Below are 16,618 nucleotides of genomic sequence, written 5' to 3' on the forward strand. Positions count from 1 at the left end.
AGACTTTGTTCACCATGAATCCCACATCCCTGGCACATAGTAGCAACTCAGTAGATATTTGATAAATAAACCTTATTCCTTAGAATTCCAAGTAACAAACGTTCCTGCAGGTAGACGTACGAACCCTGATTATGCCTTCAAATGTCTTTGTAGAAATGGAGGCCTAGGGTGTGGGAGAGAAAGGAGATAGAGCATAGGAAAGGCAAGAGGCCCCTTCAGGGAGAACAGAATAGGTAAGAAGGAGTGTAATCGTTGAGTAGTGGAACTTTTTTTCTCACTTTCTTGCCAAGTAGCTTTCCTTGTTGGAACCACAGGCCGTACCTGCACGTCATGTACACATAGCACCCGCACGTAGATGGCACTGGAGCAGCTGCGTCACCGAAGACCAGAGTGAGGATTAAAGCCAGAGGGAAAGGGAATGGATCCAGAACAGGAACCAGTGACTGGAAAGTGTATAGCCACTAGGGAGGTTGTGGAAGTTAGTAAGAAGAACCAGTTTGTCCCATTAAATATTAAATGCATGCACTGTTTCGGTATTGTTATGAATTTTCTGGGGCTGTTACGACAAAGGACCACAAACTGGGCAGCTTAAAACAACAGGAATTTATTCTGAGTTGTGTAGGCTAGCAGTTCAAAATTAAGGTGTTGATAGGACCTTCGTCTCTCCTGTCTTTAGTCTTCTTGCCCCTCAGCTTTCTGATAGACCCAGACATTCCTTGGCTTGGGGCAGAATAACTCTGGATCTCTTGCTTCTGTCCTCTCTTCTCTTCTCTGTGTATCTCATAAAGACACCAGTTGGTGGATTAAGGACCCACTCTATTCCAGTAGGACCTTAACTAATTATATCTGCAGTGACCCTATTCTGAGATAACTGGGGGGTTAGGACTTGAAAATAATCTTTTTGGGGGGACATAGTTCAACTTGCAACAGGTGTAAGTGTTTCATTTAATCAGCTATAAAAATTTTTCACTTTTATGGGTAGCATGAACTCTTTAAGTAATTTTCAGGTTCACTGAATTTTAAAACTAATTTTCCATATACTAAGTTCAAATGCCTTACCACCTGTTAACATATATCAAATGGTTATCTTTTTGGAAGATGCTAGCATTTGTACATGAACGATTCTTCAAGTGTGGTCTTATATGACCACCTGTTTAAATTTATTTAAGATTCACTCATCAGATATTTTAATAGCAAAATACCTTGATGATAAAGTATTTTATACTTAAGGTAATTTGACACTTAACATTTCATGTTTTTAATATAAGGACTTCATGTAACTGAGTATGAAGACAATATAAAGAAATCATGGGTGTGGAAAGAGCTATATACTGTTAGAAATATAAGACCATCCTGCCATGGAATACTGGGTGTATATGGAGGGATGATTTACACTGGAATCTTTTACTGGATATTTAGAGGAATGGAGCCATGGACTCTAAAACATAAAGGTAATTCTGGCATATTTGAGTATGAATATTTTAATCATTAACTACTCATGCTACTCCTGAATGGGGCGGAGGGCCTGGCTGGCTCATTCAGTACAGCATGCAACTCTTTATCTTGGGGTGGTGAGTTCAGCCTCACATGAGGATAGAGTTTACTTAAAAAAAATTTTTTTTTTAAATTTTGTTTAATCTCAGTAGGATCCATTAAGTAATAGTGACTTCTTTTAATGTTTCAAACTTGTTTTAGAGAAAATAATAAGTTCAGTATCTTTAATCATGTATCATTACTATAAGAGGACTAAAGTCTTATTTCTTTAGTGTATTTTCAAGTTTTCATAAAAATGTTTGAGAAAGTACTTTTACGTGTTTTATTTTTATTCAAAATCTTCCTCAAAACTGTTTAAGGTTCTGACTCTGATCAGCTCAAGCCAGCCAAGGACTGCACGCCTATTGAGTATCCAAAACCCGATGGACAGATCAGTTTTGACCTTTTGTCATCCGTGGCTCTGAGTGGTACTAATCATGAACACGACCAGCCAGCACATTTAACCTTAAAGGACGACAGTATTCCTGTAAATAGAAATCTGTCAATATATGATGGACCGGAGCAGCGATTCTGCCCAGCAGGTCAGTAATGTGATTTCCATCCGTGCCTAACACACATAATTGTTTTAACCATGTTGGAAATACACTTCCATTATTTTAAGAAGTTTCTCCTTCCATTGCATGGAAATTTTAAATGACCCCCCTACATCCAGCTTCCTTTAGAAAACTCATTTTTATGGTTCTTAATCTAGCAATGCTAAAATGGGAATTTTTGGTAAGCCTAATTCAGTTGACATTTCTCAAAGCCTTTCCTGGGGTGCCTGGGTGGCTCAGTCACTTAAGCGGCTGACTCTTGATCTCAGCTCAGGTCTTGATTTCCCGGTCATGAGTTTAAAAAAAAAAGAAAGTCTTTCCTGGTCTACCTTTAGACCAAGCCTAATTCAGTTGACATTTCTCAAAGCCTTTCCTGGGGTGCCTGGGTGGCTCAGTCACTTAAGCGGCTGACTCTTGATCTCAGCTCAGGTCTTGATTTCCCGGTCATGAGTTTAAAAAAAAAGAAAGTCTTTCCTGGTCTACCCTTAGACCAAGGATTATGGAACACCAGATACCTCTTTCCATGTTCACGAGTTAAATCACCTGTCATGGCTGCTCCTACACACACATACATAACGTATATACTCAAATATCAGGATATAGCCACATTCAGCTCAAAAAATGGCCCCAGACATTAAATTTACCATAAATACTGTATCCTTTAATGTGAACTTTCAACTAGAATTATAATAGGAACTGGATCTCAACTGATATGGTAGAAGAGTATGCTGGTACATGAAAATCAGTATATTCCGGAGGGACTAGAATTAGAATGTCAGCTCTGAGGGCAGGGACCTTGACTGTCTTTTGACTTTTTAAATCATTTCTGTCCTTACACTGGTTTGTGAACTCCTCGAGTGGCAAGGATTAGATCTATTTGTCTTTTCAGTTGTAACGCACATATAAAATCAGAACTCAAAAAATTGCTAAATGTTTTTCTCTTATTTAATAAGACTAACTCAGCCAAATACTGCTGTACCTTCTGCTTTTATCCATATTTAATTTATACTAACAGCAATAGCACACACCAAGATCTTCATAATATTCTCTGTGGGTAAACATTCACAAAACAAACCTTCAAGGTTTCTGTAGCTACTGTTTCCAGAACTTCATTTTCTACTTTTGAATTTTGAAAGTTAAAATAGGTACTTCACAATATTATTTTTTTTTTCCTTCCAGGAGTTTATGAATTTGTACCTTTGGAACAAGGTGATGGATTTCGGTTACAGATTAATGCTCAGAACTGCGTGCACTGTAAAACATGTGACATTAAAGATCCAAGTCAGAATATTAACTGGGTGGTACCCGAAGGTGGTGGAGGACCTGCTTACAATGGAATGTAAACTGCAACTGACTTCTTTTGCAGGCACATTTGTTTCTTTAAAACATACGGCAAGCTAACTTCAAATGTTTGTAAGTCAACAGGTGTCAAAATATCTTACTGCATATTACTGATCAGAATGTTCATAAAATTATCAGTGATCAATGAAATAAAAATTTTATACTTACATCTAAAATTGTCCCATAAAAATTATGAATAGTTCTCCCTACATAAAACTTTACAAATGAGGTAGCATCTGCTTACCTCTGTAATTCTTCACAGATTCAGTACCAATAGCAAATACACTACTGGCCTTTAATGTAGATCTACTTGTCAAATTCAAGACTTCGAATATAAGCGTATATTCTAGACCAGAGGTTAACATCCAGCCCACCACTTCTCTCATGAATAGTTTTACTAGAATAGTGATGCCCAATGGTTTACATACTGTCTGTGGCTACAGCTGCAGAAGTGAGTAGTTGTGACAGATGATAACGGTCCACAAAGCCTAAAATATTTACTGTCTGGCCATTTGGAGAAAGTTTGCCGACCCCTGAATATCTATTGTACATTAAGTATAAAACACCAGCAAAAACCAACCACAGAGAAATACATCAAAGAACTGAGGGAAACAGTATACACACTTAAGCTTTAATCTGTTTATTCAACAAGATGTGTCTTTAGGAATTTAGAAACAGGTTGGACACCACATTCTTTGTGATTAATGCACACAGTCATTAAAAAAAAAAAACTTCACTGTATTTTGTAACACTGTTTTATTAAGAGTGAACTCTTTTTGGTATTCCTAAACTGTAAACAATGGGAAACTGAAGTATCAAAGGAAACACATCAGGGATCATATATAACAGACAAAAACCTTTAAATGTTCTTACTGCCTTTATACAACAATCAATGCATATTTGAGTAAAACTGAATTTCTTATTAGGCAAACATTTTTGCATATGCTGCCTTCTCTTTATCTTTCTGTGCCTTTATCTTTTGTTTGACTTTCAGCAATTCTGCCTGGATAGCTGTAAAATAAATACATAATAGGGGTTATTTCTCAAAACATCCAAAAAATTAGGATGCCCAACAACTCATGTTTTAAATATGATAGTTAATTCCCCCCGTTGATACAACTCTTCTCTGTAGAGTAACTGAGCTCAATTAACAGAATATTTTACTGACAAAGCAATCACACAAACTGACAAAAACCATGAAACATAATTTTAAAAGACTGTCAATTTGAGAGAAGTCTAACTGAATTTTATGTAAATTTGCCTTCTCTCTCCCCTTGAGAGGAGGCAATTAAGTGCCTCCGCTGTTTTACTTTACCAGTGAGAGACTTAAGATATTTTAATATCTAGTTCTTGTAGGACTATTTGTAGCAGGTGTATCTGAAAAACAAACTAATTTTTGTCCCAACTTTCCAAAGCTGTCCTAAAATATACACCCAATAACTAGAATACTTGCATTTTGGCTTCAATCAGCTTAAGGAATGGTCCGAGATGTTAAATTCATCATAAATGTTATATCTTTTAGTGCTGTGCTTTCAACCAGAATTACAATAATAGGAACCAGATCTCAAATGATATGACAGAAAAATATTTGGGTATGTGAAAATCAGTATTCTGAAAAGGAACTAGAATGTAAGCTCTGTTTGAGGGCAGGGACCTTGATCAGTGCCAGTAACAGTCATTATGTAGTATCTGTTGAACAAATAAATATCTAAGTGGCAAAGGTTCATAAATGGTTCAGAAAGATAAATTCTTAACAGAACAAAATGAACTTTCACCATAAAAACTGCCCACTTACCTTTATCTTCTGGTGCTATCTCCTGAGCTTTCTTAAGATCAGCCTTTAATTGAAAAACACATTTAAAGAAATATTAGATATATGATTTATGAAAGTGGTTGTCTAAAAATATTAAAGTGTAGAACAAAATTTTACCAATGCTTGATCGTATTCTTTTAATCCTTGCCATCCTTGAGCTTTACGGTACAATGCTTTGGTACTGGATGGGTCTATTTCAAGAGCCTACAAAAAATTATAAAATTAATATTTTTACCTAAATATGATTAAATATATGTACTAAATTTCAATTTATTGCTGGTCAGCTCCAAATCAACCCTTCACTGCTCTGTGATAATGGAGCTAGATGGACCCTGTAAATTTTTCACTCTGCCAGCTGGCACAGTACATTTTGTCAGTAGAGGGCGCTAAAGGGACACAGGTGAAAAAAGCTATTTCTCTTCCAGGTTCCAGCGCACTGCTGGCAGGCTCCTGCATTGAGCTTGGTCAATATAGCGCACAGCAGCTCTCTGCAGGCAACTCACCCAAGCACTACAGCAGAGTCCCATAAGTATGGTAGCCAGTGAACTTCTCTGCCACCCAGTAAGCCACAGCCATCCCCTCCCCAATAAGGTCTGGATCTCGGCCTAGGGGCTATCAAAAGGTGCCTCTTCCTTGGGGTGTCCCCATCCTAGCCTAGGGGGAGTGACTGCATCATATATATAGCAGATACATAAAAATCTGTTTTCCCATATTCTTTAGAATTCTCTTTATTAGGCATTCCCTCATTATTCCAGTCCCCTCTTTACATACTCTTTTACATTAAACTTTCTCTTTTAAAATTACTATATAGTTTCTATCTCCTGATTGGGCCCTAAATGATAAGAGAAAACTGTTATGAATAAAAAATTTTGTTACACTCTTTTACTTGAAACCTACCGGGTTTTTTTAAGAGTGTAAGTAAAGCTGAATAGGTCTCTCTTTTGAAATATAAACATTTTAGAAATCATTTTGTTTACTTCACATCTTCTAAAGGTCAATCCTAAGATTTTACTGAAAAAGGTGTATTATCTGCCTCACAAAGGTCAAAAAGAAATCCAGAGTTGGGGCACGTGGCTCGTTTAATCAGGAGATCATGTGACTCTGGATCTCAGGGTCATGAGTTCGAGCCCCACACCGGTGTGGAGCCTACTTAAAAAAAGAAAGAAATCTAGAGTGAAGACCCATCTTTTCCTGGAGTAAGTTTTTTCCCTCTGTTGTATGCTCCCTTCTAAATATATTCTTATCCCTTATTCTACCTATCCTACCAAAGTAGGATCTCATTTTCTCCTTTTTTTCTTTTTTTTAAGTAATCTTCACACCCAACAAGGGGCTGGAACTTACAACCTCAAGATCAAGAGTCACACGCTCTACCAACTGAGCCAGCTAGGTGCACCAGATCTCATTTTATTTCTACTTGCTCTGGGCATAGCTTAATGTGCAACATACATAAAAATTACTGCAGATGACCTTTCTAAATACATAGTTAAGTTTGGAAAATTTTTCAACTGCAATAGGGAGAGTGTCATAATTGCTCTCTTTAAGGAAGTAATGCTGCCACCTATTTAGTTTTTTTTTTTTTTAAAGATTTTATTTTATTATTTGACAGAGATAGAGACAGCCAGCGAGAGAGGGAACACAAGCAGGGGGAGTGGGAGAGGAAGAACAGGCTCATAGCGGAGGAGCCTGATGTGGGGCTCGATCCCATAACGCCGGGATCACACCCTGAGCCGAAGGCAGACGCTTAACCGCTGTGCCACCCAGGCGCCCCGCCACCTATTTAGTTTTATCAGTTAGTATTCCTGGATGTCCTCATAAAGACAGGTGACCTTTGTGTGTTCCAGTAGTACCCATTCTCCCTGTACAAGTCCTGATGACCCTAAATTAAAACAGACTCTGTCCTCAGCCAAATAAAAAGTTCCTTAAGAGTAGGAGTCTTTTAATTAAAGCCCCTAATCTCTACTAGGTGCTTAACATGTGCCCAATACTGTGCTAAATGATTTACAAATGTTATGTAATCTTTGTAACAATCCTATGAGGCAAGGATTATTTTCATTTAATAAAAGATGTTAAGACTCTAAAATTAGGACTTAACCAAGATCACAAAGTTAGTGACAGAAGTCTAACAAAAACACTAAGTCTGACTGGCTCTGCAACCCATATTCCAATGCCTTGCACACAATAGATGCGCAATATATTCAATGAATAAATGAGCTGATACATGTGCTCTGAGGAAAAAAAGGAAAGTATCTTCATAGATATTAAGAAACATAATGTTATCAGCAAAATAAATGGATTAACAGGAAGAACTGAAGGTCCAAAATAGTTAGAGATAAAGTGACTTTTAAATTATATTTCATCAAGTTTCATTTGGTCCTCTGTAATAAAATCTATTACTATACTTAAAATTCCTTTTGTTCAAGTTGATAAATCATAATCTCACTCCTTCAAAAAGTCTGACGTCAAAGAGACTTACCTCCAAACAACTGTCGACTGCTCCCTGCCAATCTGACATCTTCAGTTTACAAGCACCAATATTCAGCACACAGCTTAAAGCTATAGGTTGCAGCTTCGATCTATCTGCTTGCTCAATAACAGCCTTTGAACCTTCCACATATCTAGAGAATACATTAATAAAGGTAGCATATAATGAATGCCACATACAACTTACTCTGTTCCTTCAGTGATGTCGGAAAGTGTTATGTCATTTCTGATATAAAAAGCTCATCAAATGCTAATACTAATATTCTTTTTTTTTTTTTAAGATTTTATTTATTTGACAGAGAGAGCACTGGCGGGGGGGAACAGCAGGCAAAGAGGGAGAAACAGGCTTCCTTCCAACCAAGGAGCCTGACTTGGGGGCTTGATCCCAGGACTTCTGGATCATAACCTGAGCCAAAGGCAAATGCTTAACTGACTGAGCCACGGAGGCATCCCTAATATTAATATTCTTAATGATCACAATCATTCTCCTTTAGAAGATTGATTTTCATTTGTTTCAACTTTATTCCCGAAGCGTTCAAAGAAACCAATTTAACAGCATTCCCCAAATCTAAAGATAATTATGCACTACTAACACTTCCCAATTTGTAAAGCTCAGGTCTCCATTATGTACTTTCCAACGTAAGTATGTTTGGGCCAAGGTTGCCACTGTGGGAGAGGGAATGGAATTAGAACCTTGTAGTGTTGATTTTGAACTGTATTTGAATACGGTCCCTGGCTCTGTCCATGGAAAAGGGACCAGAAACAATGGGCATACCTGGCCCTCAGAATCTGGTTCCTAAAATCTATCCCCCAATAAAAAGAACCAGGGCTCCTTGGAGAAACTGCTAATACCAGATCTGGAAACAAGGTTCAGTAAAAGATGAACCTGAAACACCTTGTGCCAGAAAGCAAGCAAGTGCTCAGACTAATAGGAACATGTCCACAGGATACAGGAAAGGAGGCTTCCGCTGGACAAATCTGGAACCCTTTGAACATCAAGAAGAATGATAATATAATTACGGGTTGAACTGAAAAAAAAATCCACAAGTATATAATGATACTAAAAAGGGGTGGGAAGAGGGAGGAGGCTCTTTTAAACATTAGAATGCAAGATAACTGTAGAATGAATCATAAAATTAGAACATCAGTTTTGCGACCAGCATAGTAATTGATTCAGGGAAGGATCTTCAATGATGCTAAAACCCACTGGATGAAAGAAAGATTACGAACTGGATATTCACACAATCTCACAGGATCATCTCACAAAGTACTTATTTACAAAAGAGAAAAGGTAGCTTTATGACACAAGCATCTGGCTGATACCACTTTAACCAAGTGCCAGAACTCAAAATAAGCCAAACTGACATGGGCCTTCAGGATGTGGTATCATAGGAAATATTCACCACCACTGATTTAAGTCCTCTTGCCAAAATATTTAACCTCAAACTAATCTTGAGGAAGTAATCAAATAAATACAGATGGTATTCAGTAAGACAACTGACTTAAGAGTCCGCAAGATACAAATGACTAAAAAAACCTAATGTAGGGTAGGGACTACTAAAGATAAGAAACTAGAGACATAAAACCAAATGATACAATGGACTCTGGACTAAAAAAAGAAAATTGAAATAACTGTGGAAATTTGAATATGGATTACATATTAGATGATATTACTGAATCAATGTTATTTTCAGGGTGTCTCAATTGTATCAAGGTTATGTAGAAGCATGTTTTAGTTTCTTAGGAATTACCTGCTCAACTATTTAGGGATAAAGTGTCATGGTATCTATAACCTCCTTTCAAAATGATTCTACAAAAACAACTACAGCAAGAGTTAAAAATTAGCAAAAAGAGGTAAAGGTACAGGTATATTCATATACTATTCTTTCAACTTTCCTGTATTTTGAAATTTTTCAAAATAAGCTGGAGGAAACAAAAGAAATGCAACTATTTCAACATACCTGGCTATTATTCTACAAAGTAATTTTGCCAAAAAGGTAACAAACGATTCTAAATTTCAGTTTATAATTCCATTTACAAGCTCTCAGAATTAATTTATTAAAAATATTTTATTACCTTAAAACTTTTGTATATTTTTTAATGGCCATCTCCCAGTTCTGGGATTTGAAAAAAGTATTTCCAATATTTTTTACATCTTCTGTTATTAGTAAAATTTTATTTACCTGTATAAAAAAAATACAAATATGTTGCATTTTAGTAATTAATGTTAATATGAATATTTCAAAATTTTAGTACTATTTTTAATAATTAAAATTTGACTAATCTGAAAGTACTCACATCTTTTAAATCTATATCTGCGTCCTCAGGGAAATCTGGATGACTGTCACCAGAGCCATCTTTTGGGAATATGCCCCAATCATCCCCTTCCTTCAATTCTCCGCATTCTGCAATAACGCACAACTGTAAAAATAACCCTAAATTGTAGAGGTCTTCTACCATATTAATGAGATTAAAAACAAATCTGGGTTTAAAAGTTATACAGCTATAAGTCATGTGCAACACTGTCGAAGTCACTTCTCAAATGCCGGACTGACAAAGTCTCATCTACCTGCTCTAATTACAATAATGCCCTTTATATACATTCCAAGTAATACCACATCACTATTTTAGGGAAGTGTTTTACTGCTATTCAGCAGCTCAGTATACAAAGAATATGTTGACAATATTATCATTCTCTATGTAATTTCCTTTAGGTGAGGCATGTCCTTTCAATTCCACTACTGTTTCTTTCATACAACGGTGACAGCCTACCTCCTGCAGGTATTTCAGTTTCCAATTCCCACTCATAGCCCTGTCCATTAGGTTAGGTAGTATTGTGGCCACTGTGATTTCACGGACATTGAGAACACAAGGCTCTTTAGAGTTACATAATCTAGTCTAATCCCTAAAGTAATTTATATAAGAGGAGGAAACATGCCCAGAATATTTAAATAACAAGATCAAGGCCAAACCACCAATAAACAGCAGAGTCTCAACAGGACTCTTGGTTTCTTGTCCTCTTCCTACTATGTACTAGCGTACACACTGATTCAAAGTTTTGCAGGTACAGAAGAGTTAAGAAACCCACAAAAAAAAAAAATCACCAAAATTGAAGTGGAAATAATAAAAATCTCCTTTTAAACTACCCTAATCTTACCTTTCCCACTGTAGAAAAGTTTCAAGAAAAGTGGCAGGTCCAGGCTTCTAAGCCAAAAGTCATCCTAACATTTTCCCAGCTAATAATCATCTGATCTTTTTACTTAACATCTCTTAAAGACAGTAATTAAGATATTTCACTGTAACTTTTTACTTACTTTGACAGGTTTTTCACCTTTCACTTCTACATTTTCCAGTATCCTTGCCACACCCATTCCTTTAATTACTTGGCCAAATACCACATGTTTCCCATCCAAGTGAGGAGTCGGGACTGTTGTGATAAAGAACTGAGAACCATTTGTATTGCAGCCCGCATTTGCCATGCTCAATAAACCTTCCTGATCATGCTGCAGAAATACAAATCAGTAAAAGAAAACCAAGGTTAGAGGTCCTATTCTGAACTGTTCTTTTACTGACCATTCACATAAAACTAGGGCAGGCTGGAATATCATTTAGAGCAAACAATGTAGTGTTACTTTGTATAAATTGCAACCTTTAATTCACAAACATGGGGTACTTAATCAGTTTTTAGACTTTAAAAAAAGCTTATGAAGCCAAATAAAATAACAGAAACAATTTAGATTTCTAAATTGGCCATTTTGAGAACACGCTTATATCTCAACTTTAAGATGAAGATGCTGCATTAAGGAAATTTAATGATTATACTTCCTCCTTTTTTATAATGAATGTTCTCTTTTCTGAGACGAACTCAATAGTCTTCCCATTTTTATGGGCCTATGCTATGATTCTTCCTTTACACATCAATAAACTGGGAACAGTGATTGGATATTCAATTTAGACAGGACATTCCTTAGGTACTTTCCTAATCTCAAAGGAATCCAAACATGGCTTTCATCCCAGGTGAATCTTCAGAGAACCATTCTTCAGAGAATGACCTAAAGAAACTGCTGCATACATCTTGAAATCAAATTTCTACTTGGCATCAACCTGTTCAAAGGTGCTGTGAAACCAGTTCTTCATCTTCCCACTTTATCCTTAGGCTTTCTAAATTATTCTTTGTTGGGCCATTCACTGTATGCTTATGTTAGTCTTCCCACTGAAAATGCCTTTTACCCCTGCAACCCAAAAAATTCAGCTTTCAGGGCTACCAAGTTTGCAGAAGGCAAAAACTATGTGTCCTTTCAATAGAACCCCCTTTCTTTTGATAAAAACAATCACATAATCTTAGTTTTCAACCTTCAGAGGTAGCTTTCCTTTTTCTTTTCCAAGTTTGGCACTTTTCCCACAATATCAAATAGAATATTAACTTTTTCAGCCTCGTATTGCCTTTGTCTTTACTTACTTATATCCCTCATTCAAACTGTAATCTATGTTTTATTTTAGTTCCTGCCTAACCAAGACTTGGCCGTCCTGCAAGGTCCAGCTTAAGTAGCCATTTCTTTTCAATGCCTTCCCTAATAATTTGGAATATAGAAATCATACCTTTCTCCTATAATACATACATAAAATCTCAATCAATTTAGCATTTATTTGCACATTATTATATTATTCTCCAGTTGTCCCATGTGTTTTAATCTTGTCTTCTGTAAGATCATAAATTCCTTGTTATCAAGGCTGTTCATTTTTATAAACTCCTCGGTGCCAGTGGCAGTACTAAATACGTAATAGTTGCAGGCAATAAATACTGCTTAAAAGACTGATGACATTTTCTTTTCAAATTGTCCTAATTACCTTGCTCATATTCCTCATTTCCAAAGATTATTACTTTACTTTTGTACTTACATGTCCATTCTTACAACTTGAATGATGCAATATACCCGATTACATCTTGGGACAATGAAGATAAGAAGGCACGGGCACCACTAATGTCCGTTAGGAGCTTGGACATTAACCATATCCGCTACTTTGCAAATCCCCTGACATCCTGGATATTAGCGATGGTTTTGTTGCTCTTCAAATTCAAGCATAGAAATGCACAAGTTACCATCCTTCTGATAATGAGAACATTTTTCCTGGAAACAATTTTGCTATATAGTGGCCACTCTTAAAACTCATTGTCTTTACTGAAGTACGTAAACCTGGACCACACGGACATAACCATCCTATTTTCGCCAAATAAAATTGGTGGATGAAATTTTTGTATGTTACAGAGCATCTTTACAAATATGGTATCTTTTACAAGAAAAGGAGAATCTACACACACTTGAGACATTTATTGGTGTTTCAATCCAACCAATATCCCGGACATATAACAACCTTTATTATTAGCAATATTAACATTCACTTTTGTCTACTTTACCTTATAATAGAAATTTTCATCTTCAAATTTTTCACCGTAAATACTTTCTCCACCTGTCCCATTTTGATTTGAAAAGTCTCCACCCTGAATCATAAATTTCTTAATAACTACAAAAAAGGAAAATAGCTATTAGAAACTAAAATATGGATGACTACAGCAATGTTAACTAATAAACATGTAGTAAAAAAGAAATTTCCTAAAACATGACTCTAGTCATATCACTCTCCTATCTTTCTCCACCCATCCCCGTAACTCCAAACTCTTAAAAGGCTTTTCTTAGCCCGGGTCCAAACTACTTTTATTGACTGATCACTCACTAATACTCCAAAAATTAGTTCAAATGGTACTTCCCCTGTATAACTGTCACTGAGACCTCAAAATTGGATCTCATAATTTTTCTCCCACAGTATCTTGACTCTACTTCCACTTTATAACGTTTATAACGCATATCACAATGATCTGTCTCTTCCAAGAAACGTTAATTCCTTAAGCACAGCAACTGTTTTTCATTGTGCATATGGCTAGACATGTGTTACTAGACATGTGTTACTCATTGATGTCTACTAGGTAAGACCAATTATTCCCAGCAGATTTGTTATACCACAATGGGAGTACTTCAGCAAGCATTATGACTTGGTGTGAAAGGTTCCCCAGACCATCCTCATGTTCAGAAATTTCCTAGGATTCACACGACTCAGCATTTGGTTGAATTACAGCAATAAAGTAAGGATACATAGAAATTCGATAAAGGAAAATACTGAGTCTGAAAAGAAATCCATGTGCTCCCTTATACTCTCTCCCTCCCATGAAAGGTCAGAGAGCACCAAGGGAAAAAAAAAAAGTGCTGCAACGTATGTACAATGTTGTTGCCAGGTAAGCCCATGGTTTTTTATCAGGGTGGATCACGCAGTTACTCTCTACCTAGCACGTACTGAAATTCCAGACTCTGAAAAGGAAAGTAGGTGTTCAGCATAAATCAAAGTGTTTGTACAAATAATCCAGGCACAGTAAACTATCTTTATGATTCAGGGAATGGTTGAAGTGCCAAGTTCCTAAACTTCAGCTAATGGCCATGCTGCAAGCAAACCTTTTCAAGGGGAGCGGTCTCAGGCCTGCTATGTCAACTCTTTTCTAACTACTATGCTCTATTAGTATATTTTAGGATTTTATTAAACATGAATGTAAATCAACAGTTTAAACATTTTTAAATCAATGTTAGTTTTTTCTTAATCAAGTTTCTTTTAATAAACTAACTACTCATGATTATCCTTTAACTTATTTATTCATTAAACAAATATTTATTGAATACCCACTCAGTAACTATACTACACATGCCAAGGAAAAGATGGTGAAAAGATATAGTTCCTGAATTCATGGAACCTACAGTCTATCAGGGGAAGCATCAAATAATCACTAAACAAAGGTATGATTACAAAATGTGATAAGCATTGTGAAATGTCATTTTTAATTAATATCACAAGACACTGAATCCTTAAATCAGCTACAGCCTTCTCAAGCAGTCCTGCCCAAGTTGTAGGTATAACTTTTTTGCCACCAGGCAAACTAAAGTCTGCTTCTTTATCACGGCACACCCTTTTTTCTCAAGCTAATCCCAATGGAGTGAAGAGCTAGGGCACTGGTGAAGCTAGGTAGTCCATTTCTCTATAAGTAAACCTTAGTACCCTCTCATAACACCACTATTAACAGCCCCACCTTTATGAAATTGAGCTACTGCCTCAGATGTCAGAGCATTCTCCTGAAACTAATAGTAATTTTTAACTTCCACTCTTTACTTCTTTTTACTTAGTATTTTCTTCTCTAATTGCTACAGAACAGAATTATTTATAAGTATCAAATTAAAAAATTTACACATACTTCGATGGAAAGGGCATCCTTTGAAATGGAGAAGTTTCCCAGTGGTGGGTCCAATGCCCTTTTCTCCTGTACACAACGCACGAAAATTTTCTGCAGTTTTGGGTACAATATCTGCGAACAATTCTAAAACAATTCGACCAACTAAAAGAAAAAATGAAAACATGTCAGTATGCAAAACAAGCAACCAAATAAGCAAATGATAAAAGGATGGTTGGTAAAAGTATAGTGACTGAGATACCAAGTTCTGTTTTTTTGGTCATTTTTCTAATATTCAAAGTAGTCTACTGTTAGTTGTCATGTATCTAGATGAATTTGAAACAATTATTTTTCTATATCTTAACAAAGGATCATAAATACAGAGCCGGCAGATTGGCACCATATAAGGGACACCAAATGGTTTTAAATTCTGAGTAATTTCTTTTACTTGTACTCAGAAATTCCAACCACCAAGTAACCAATAGGAGAAAATTAAATATTCTTTGAGTGGTCTGGTTGGCTGAGTTTTAAGTATAGCTATAGCCTTTGTGCTCTATGGAACCTCCCTCGTGCAGCCGCTGAAGCAAAAGATGAAAAAGTTCCCATTTTAGACAACTCCTAAGGCAAGTAAAAATAAACCTCGCACTAATTTCAAAGCAAAATAAATGTGTATATAAATACACGTGTGTATCCACAATCAGCCACGGGGTCCCTGAATCCTGATGTGTCCGTTTGTACATGCATTCACACAACCTACCTAACCATTCTAACCTGTTCTAGAACAAAAGTATTTCAGTTACAAAACAATATGCTAATTCACAAGACCTTAGAGGACCTCCCGAAGTGCTGACGTAGCCTAGGCAACCACATTGCTACACTGAGCTCATTTTCCCCAATGCCAAGACAGAGAAAACATTCGCCAATCGGAGGGGACCTCTAAGTTACAAACTGGTAATAAGAAAAATCAACAAGCAGAAGTCGCTGTAATTTACAAACAATCTGGGAACTGCTGATGTATCTCGCGTGGCATAAGACGAGGCGTGACTGGAACCCAACAAACGCATATCAGTTTTCTGAATGTCCCACTGGAAACATAATCTTACTTTATGCCTGTCTGATAGTGCAAGGTGGCGAGGAGGTACAACAAAATGAGAGGAGGCAAACGTAAAGACCGCCACAATCCCCAAACCAAAAATTTCCAGAAACTTCCGCACGACCGATGGCATTGGTACAAGGGCGCTGGCTCGACCCAGCCTTGGAAGCCTGGATTTGTTCCAGCAGTCCAGTCTGGGCAGCCCTCCCCGCGGCACCACAGAGCAGCCCCTGGCCCGAACCTCACACCACCCTCGGAATCCTCCGAACCCCGGGAAGCCTAGCTTCCTTAGGCCATTCGGCAAGTATCAGACTCCGCTCACCTCGCTCCCCTCCGATGTCCACATCAAAGAAGACTCTGGGGTTACTGGGGTTGGAGGGCTTAATTTGCGGGGATGGGTGCGACATTTCGAACTGCAGACGCGCTTGGAAGTGAACTCAGAGAACCTCGTGGACGACCAGCAACTCAACTCGAAAGCTTCTCCACCGAGATCTGTCGGCGGCGCTGACGAGCCACTTCCGGCGTGAGGTCCGGAA

The 16,618-nt window shown here is 37.1% G+C and overlaps 2 protein-coding genes across 4 annotated transcripts in view; one reads left to right on the forward strand and one right to left on the reverse strand.

The window, feature by feature from the left end:
- ETFDH (electron transfer flavoprotein dehydrogenase) overlaps positions 1-3,595 on the forward strand; it is a 31,365-nt gene extending 27,770 nt beyond the window's left edge. For all 3 annotated transcript variants that reach the window (XM_008685554.2, XM_008685555.2, XM_008685556.2), the window contains 3 exons: positions 1,269-1,451; positions 1,854-2,075; positions 3,267-3,595. In XM_008685554.2, the coding sequence (XP_008683776.1) occupies positions 1,269-1,451; positions 1,854-2,075; positions 3,267-3,430 (569 nt within the window). In that variant the 3' untranslated portion in view covers positions 3,431-3,595. The remainder of the gene's footprint in view (positions 1-1,268; positions 1,452-1,853; positions 2,076-3,266) is intronic.
- A 572-nt stretch (positions 3,596-4,167) lies between these two features.
- PPID (peptidylprolyl isomerase D) lies at positions 4,168-16,595 on the reverse strand. Its single transcript, XM_008685558.2, has 10 exons — positions 16,405-16,595; positions 15,014-15,154; positions 13,139-13,245; positions 11,037-11,225; positions 10,021-10,143; positions 9,799-9,905; positions 7,715-7,856; positions 5,359-5,445; positions 5,224-5,266; positions 4,168-4,439 (listed from the first exon to the last, which is right to left on the reverse strand). Exons 1-10 carry the CDS (start codon positions 16,487-16,489, stop codon positions 4,351-4,353), a joined length of 1,113 nt encoding a protein of 370 aa, XP_008683780.1. The 5' UTR covers positions 16,490-16,595; the 3' UTR covers positions 4,168-4,350.
- Positions 16,596-16,618: the final 23 nt, after the last annotated feature.

The sequence above is a fragment of the Ursus maritimus genome, unplaced genomic scaffold (assembly GCF_017311325.1).
Source record: "Ursus maritimus isolate PB19 unplaced genomic scaffold, ASM1731132v1 scaffold_11, whole genome shotgun sequence".
Taxonomy (NCBI): Eukaryota; Metazoa; Chordata; class Mammalia; order Carnivora; family Ursidae; genus Ursus; species Ursus maritimus.

Coding starts and splice junctions, on each gene's coding strand:
- PPID (XM_008685558.2), bottom strand. CDS start 16,489: ATGTCGCACCCATCCCCGCAAATTAAGCCCTCCAACCCCAGTAACCCC. Junction 13,246..15,013: donor AGGATGCCCTTTCCATCGAA/GTATGTGTAAAT, acceptor CCTTTTTTGTAG/TTATTAAGAAATTTATGATT. Junction 11,226..13,138: donor ATGAAAATTTCTATTATAAG/GTAAAGTAGACA, acceptor GTATTTCTGCAG/CATGATCAGGAAGGTTTATT.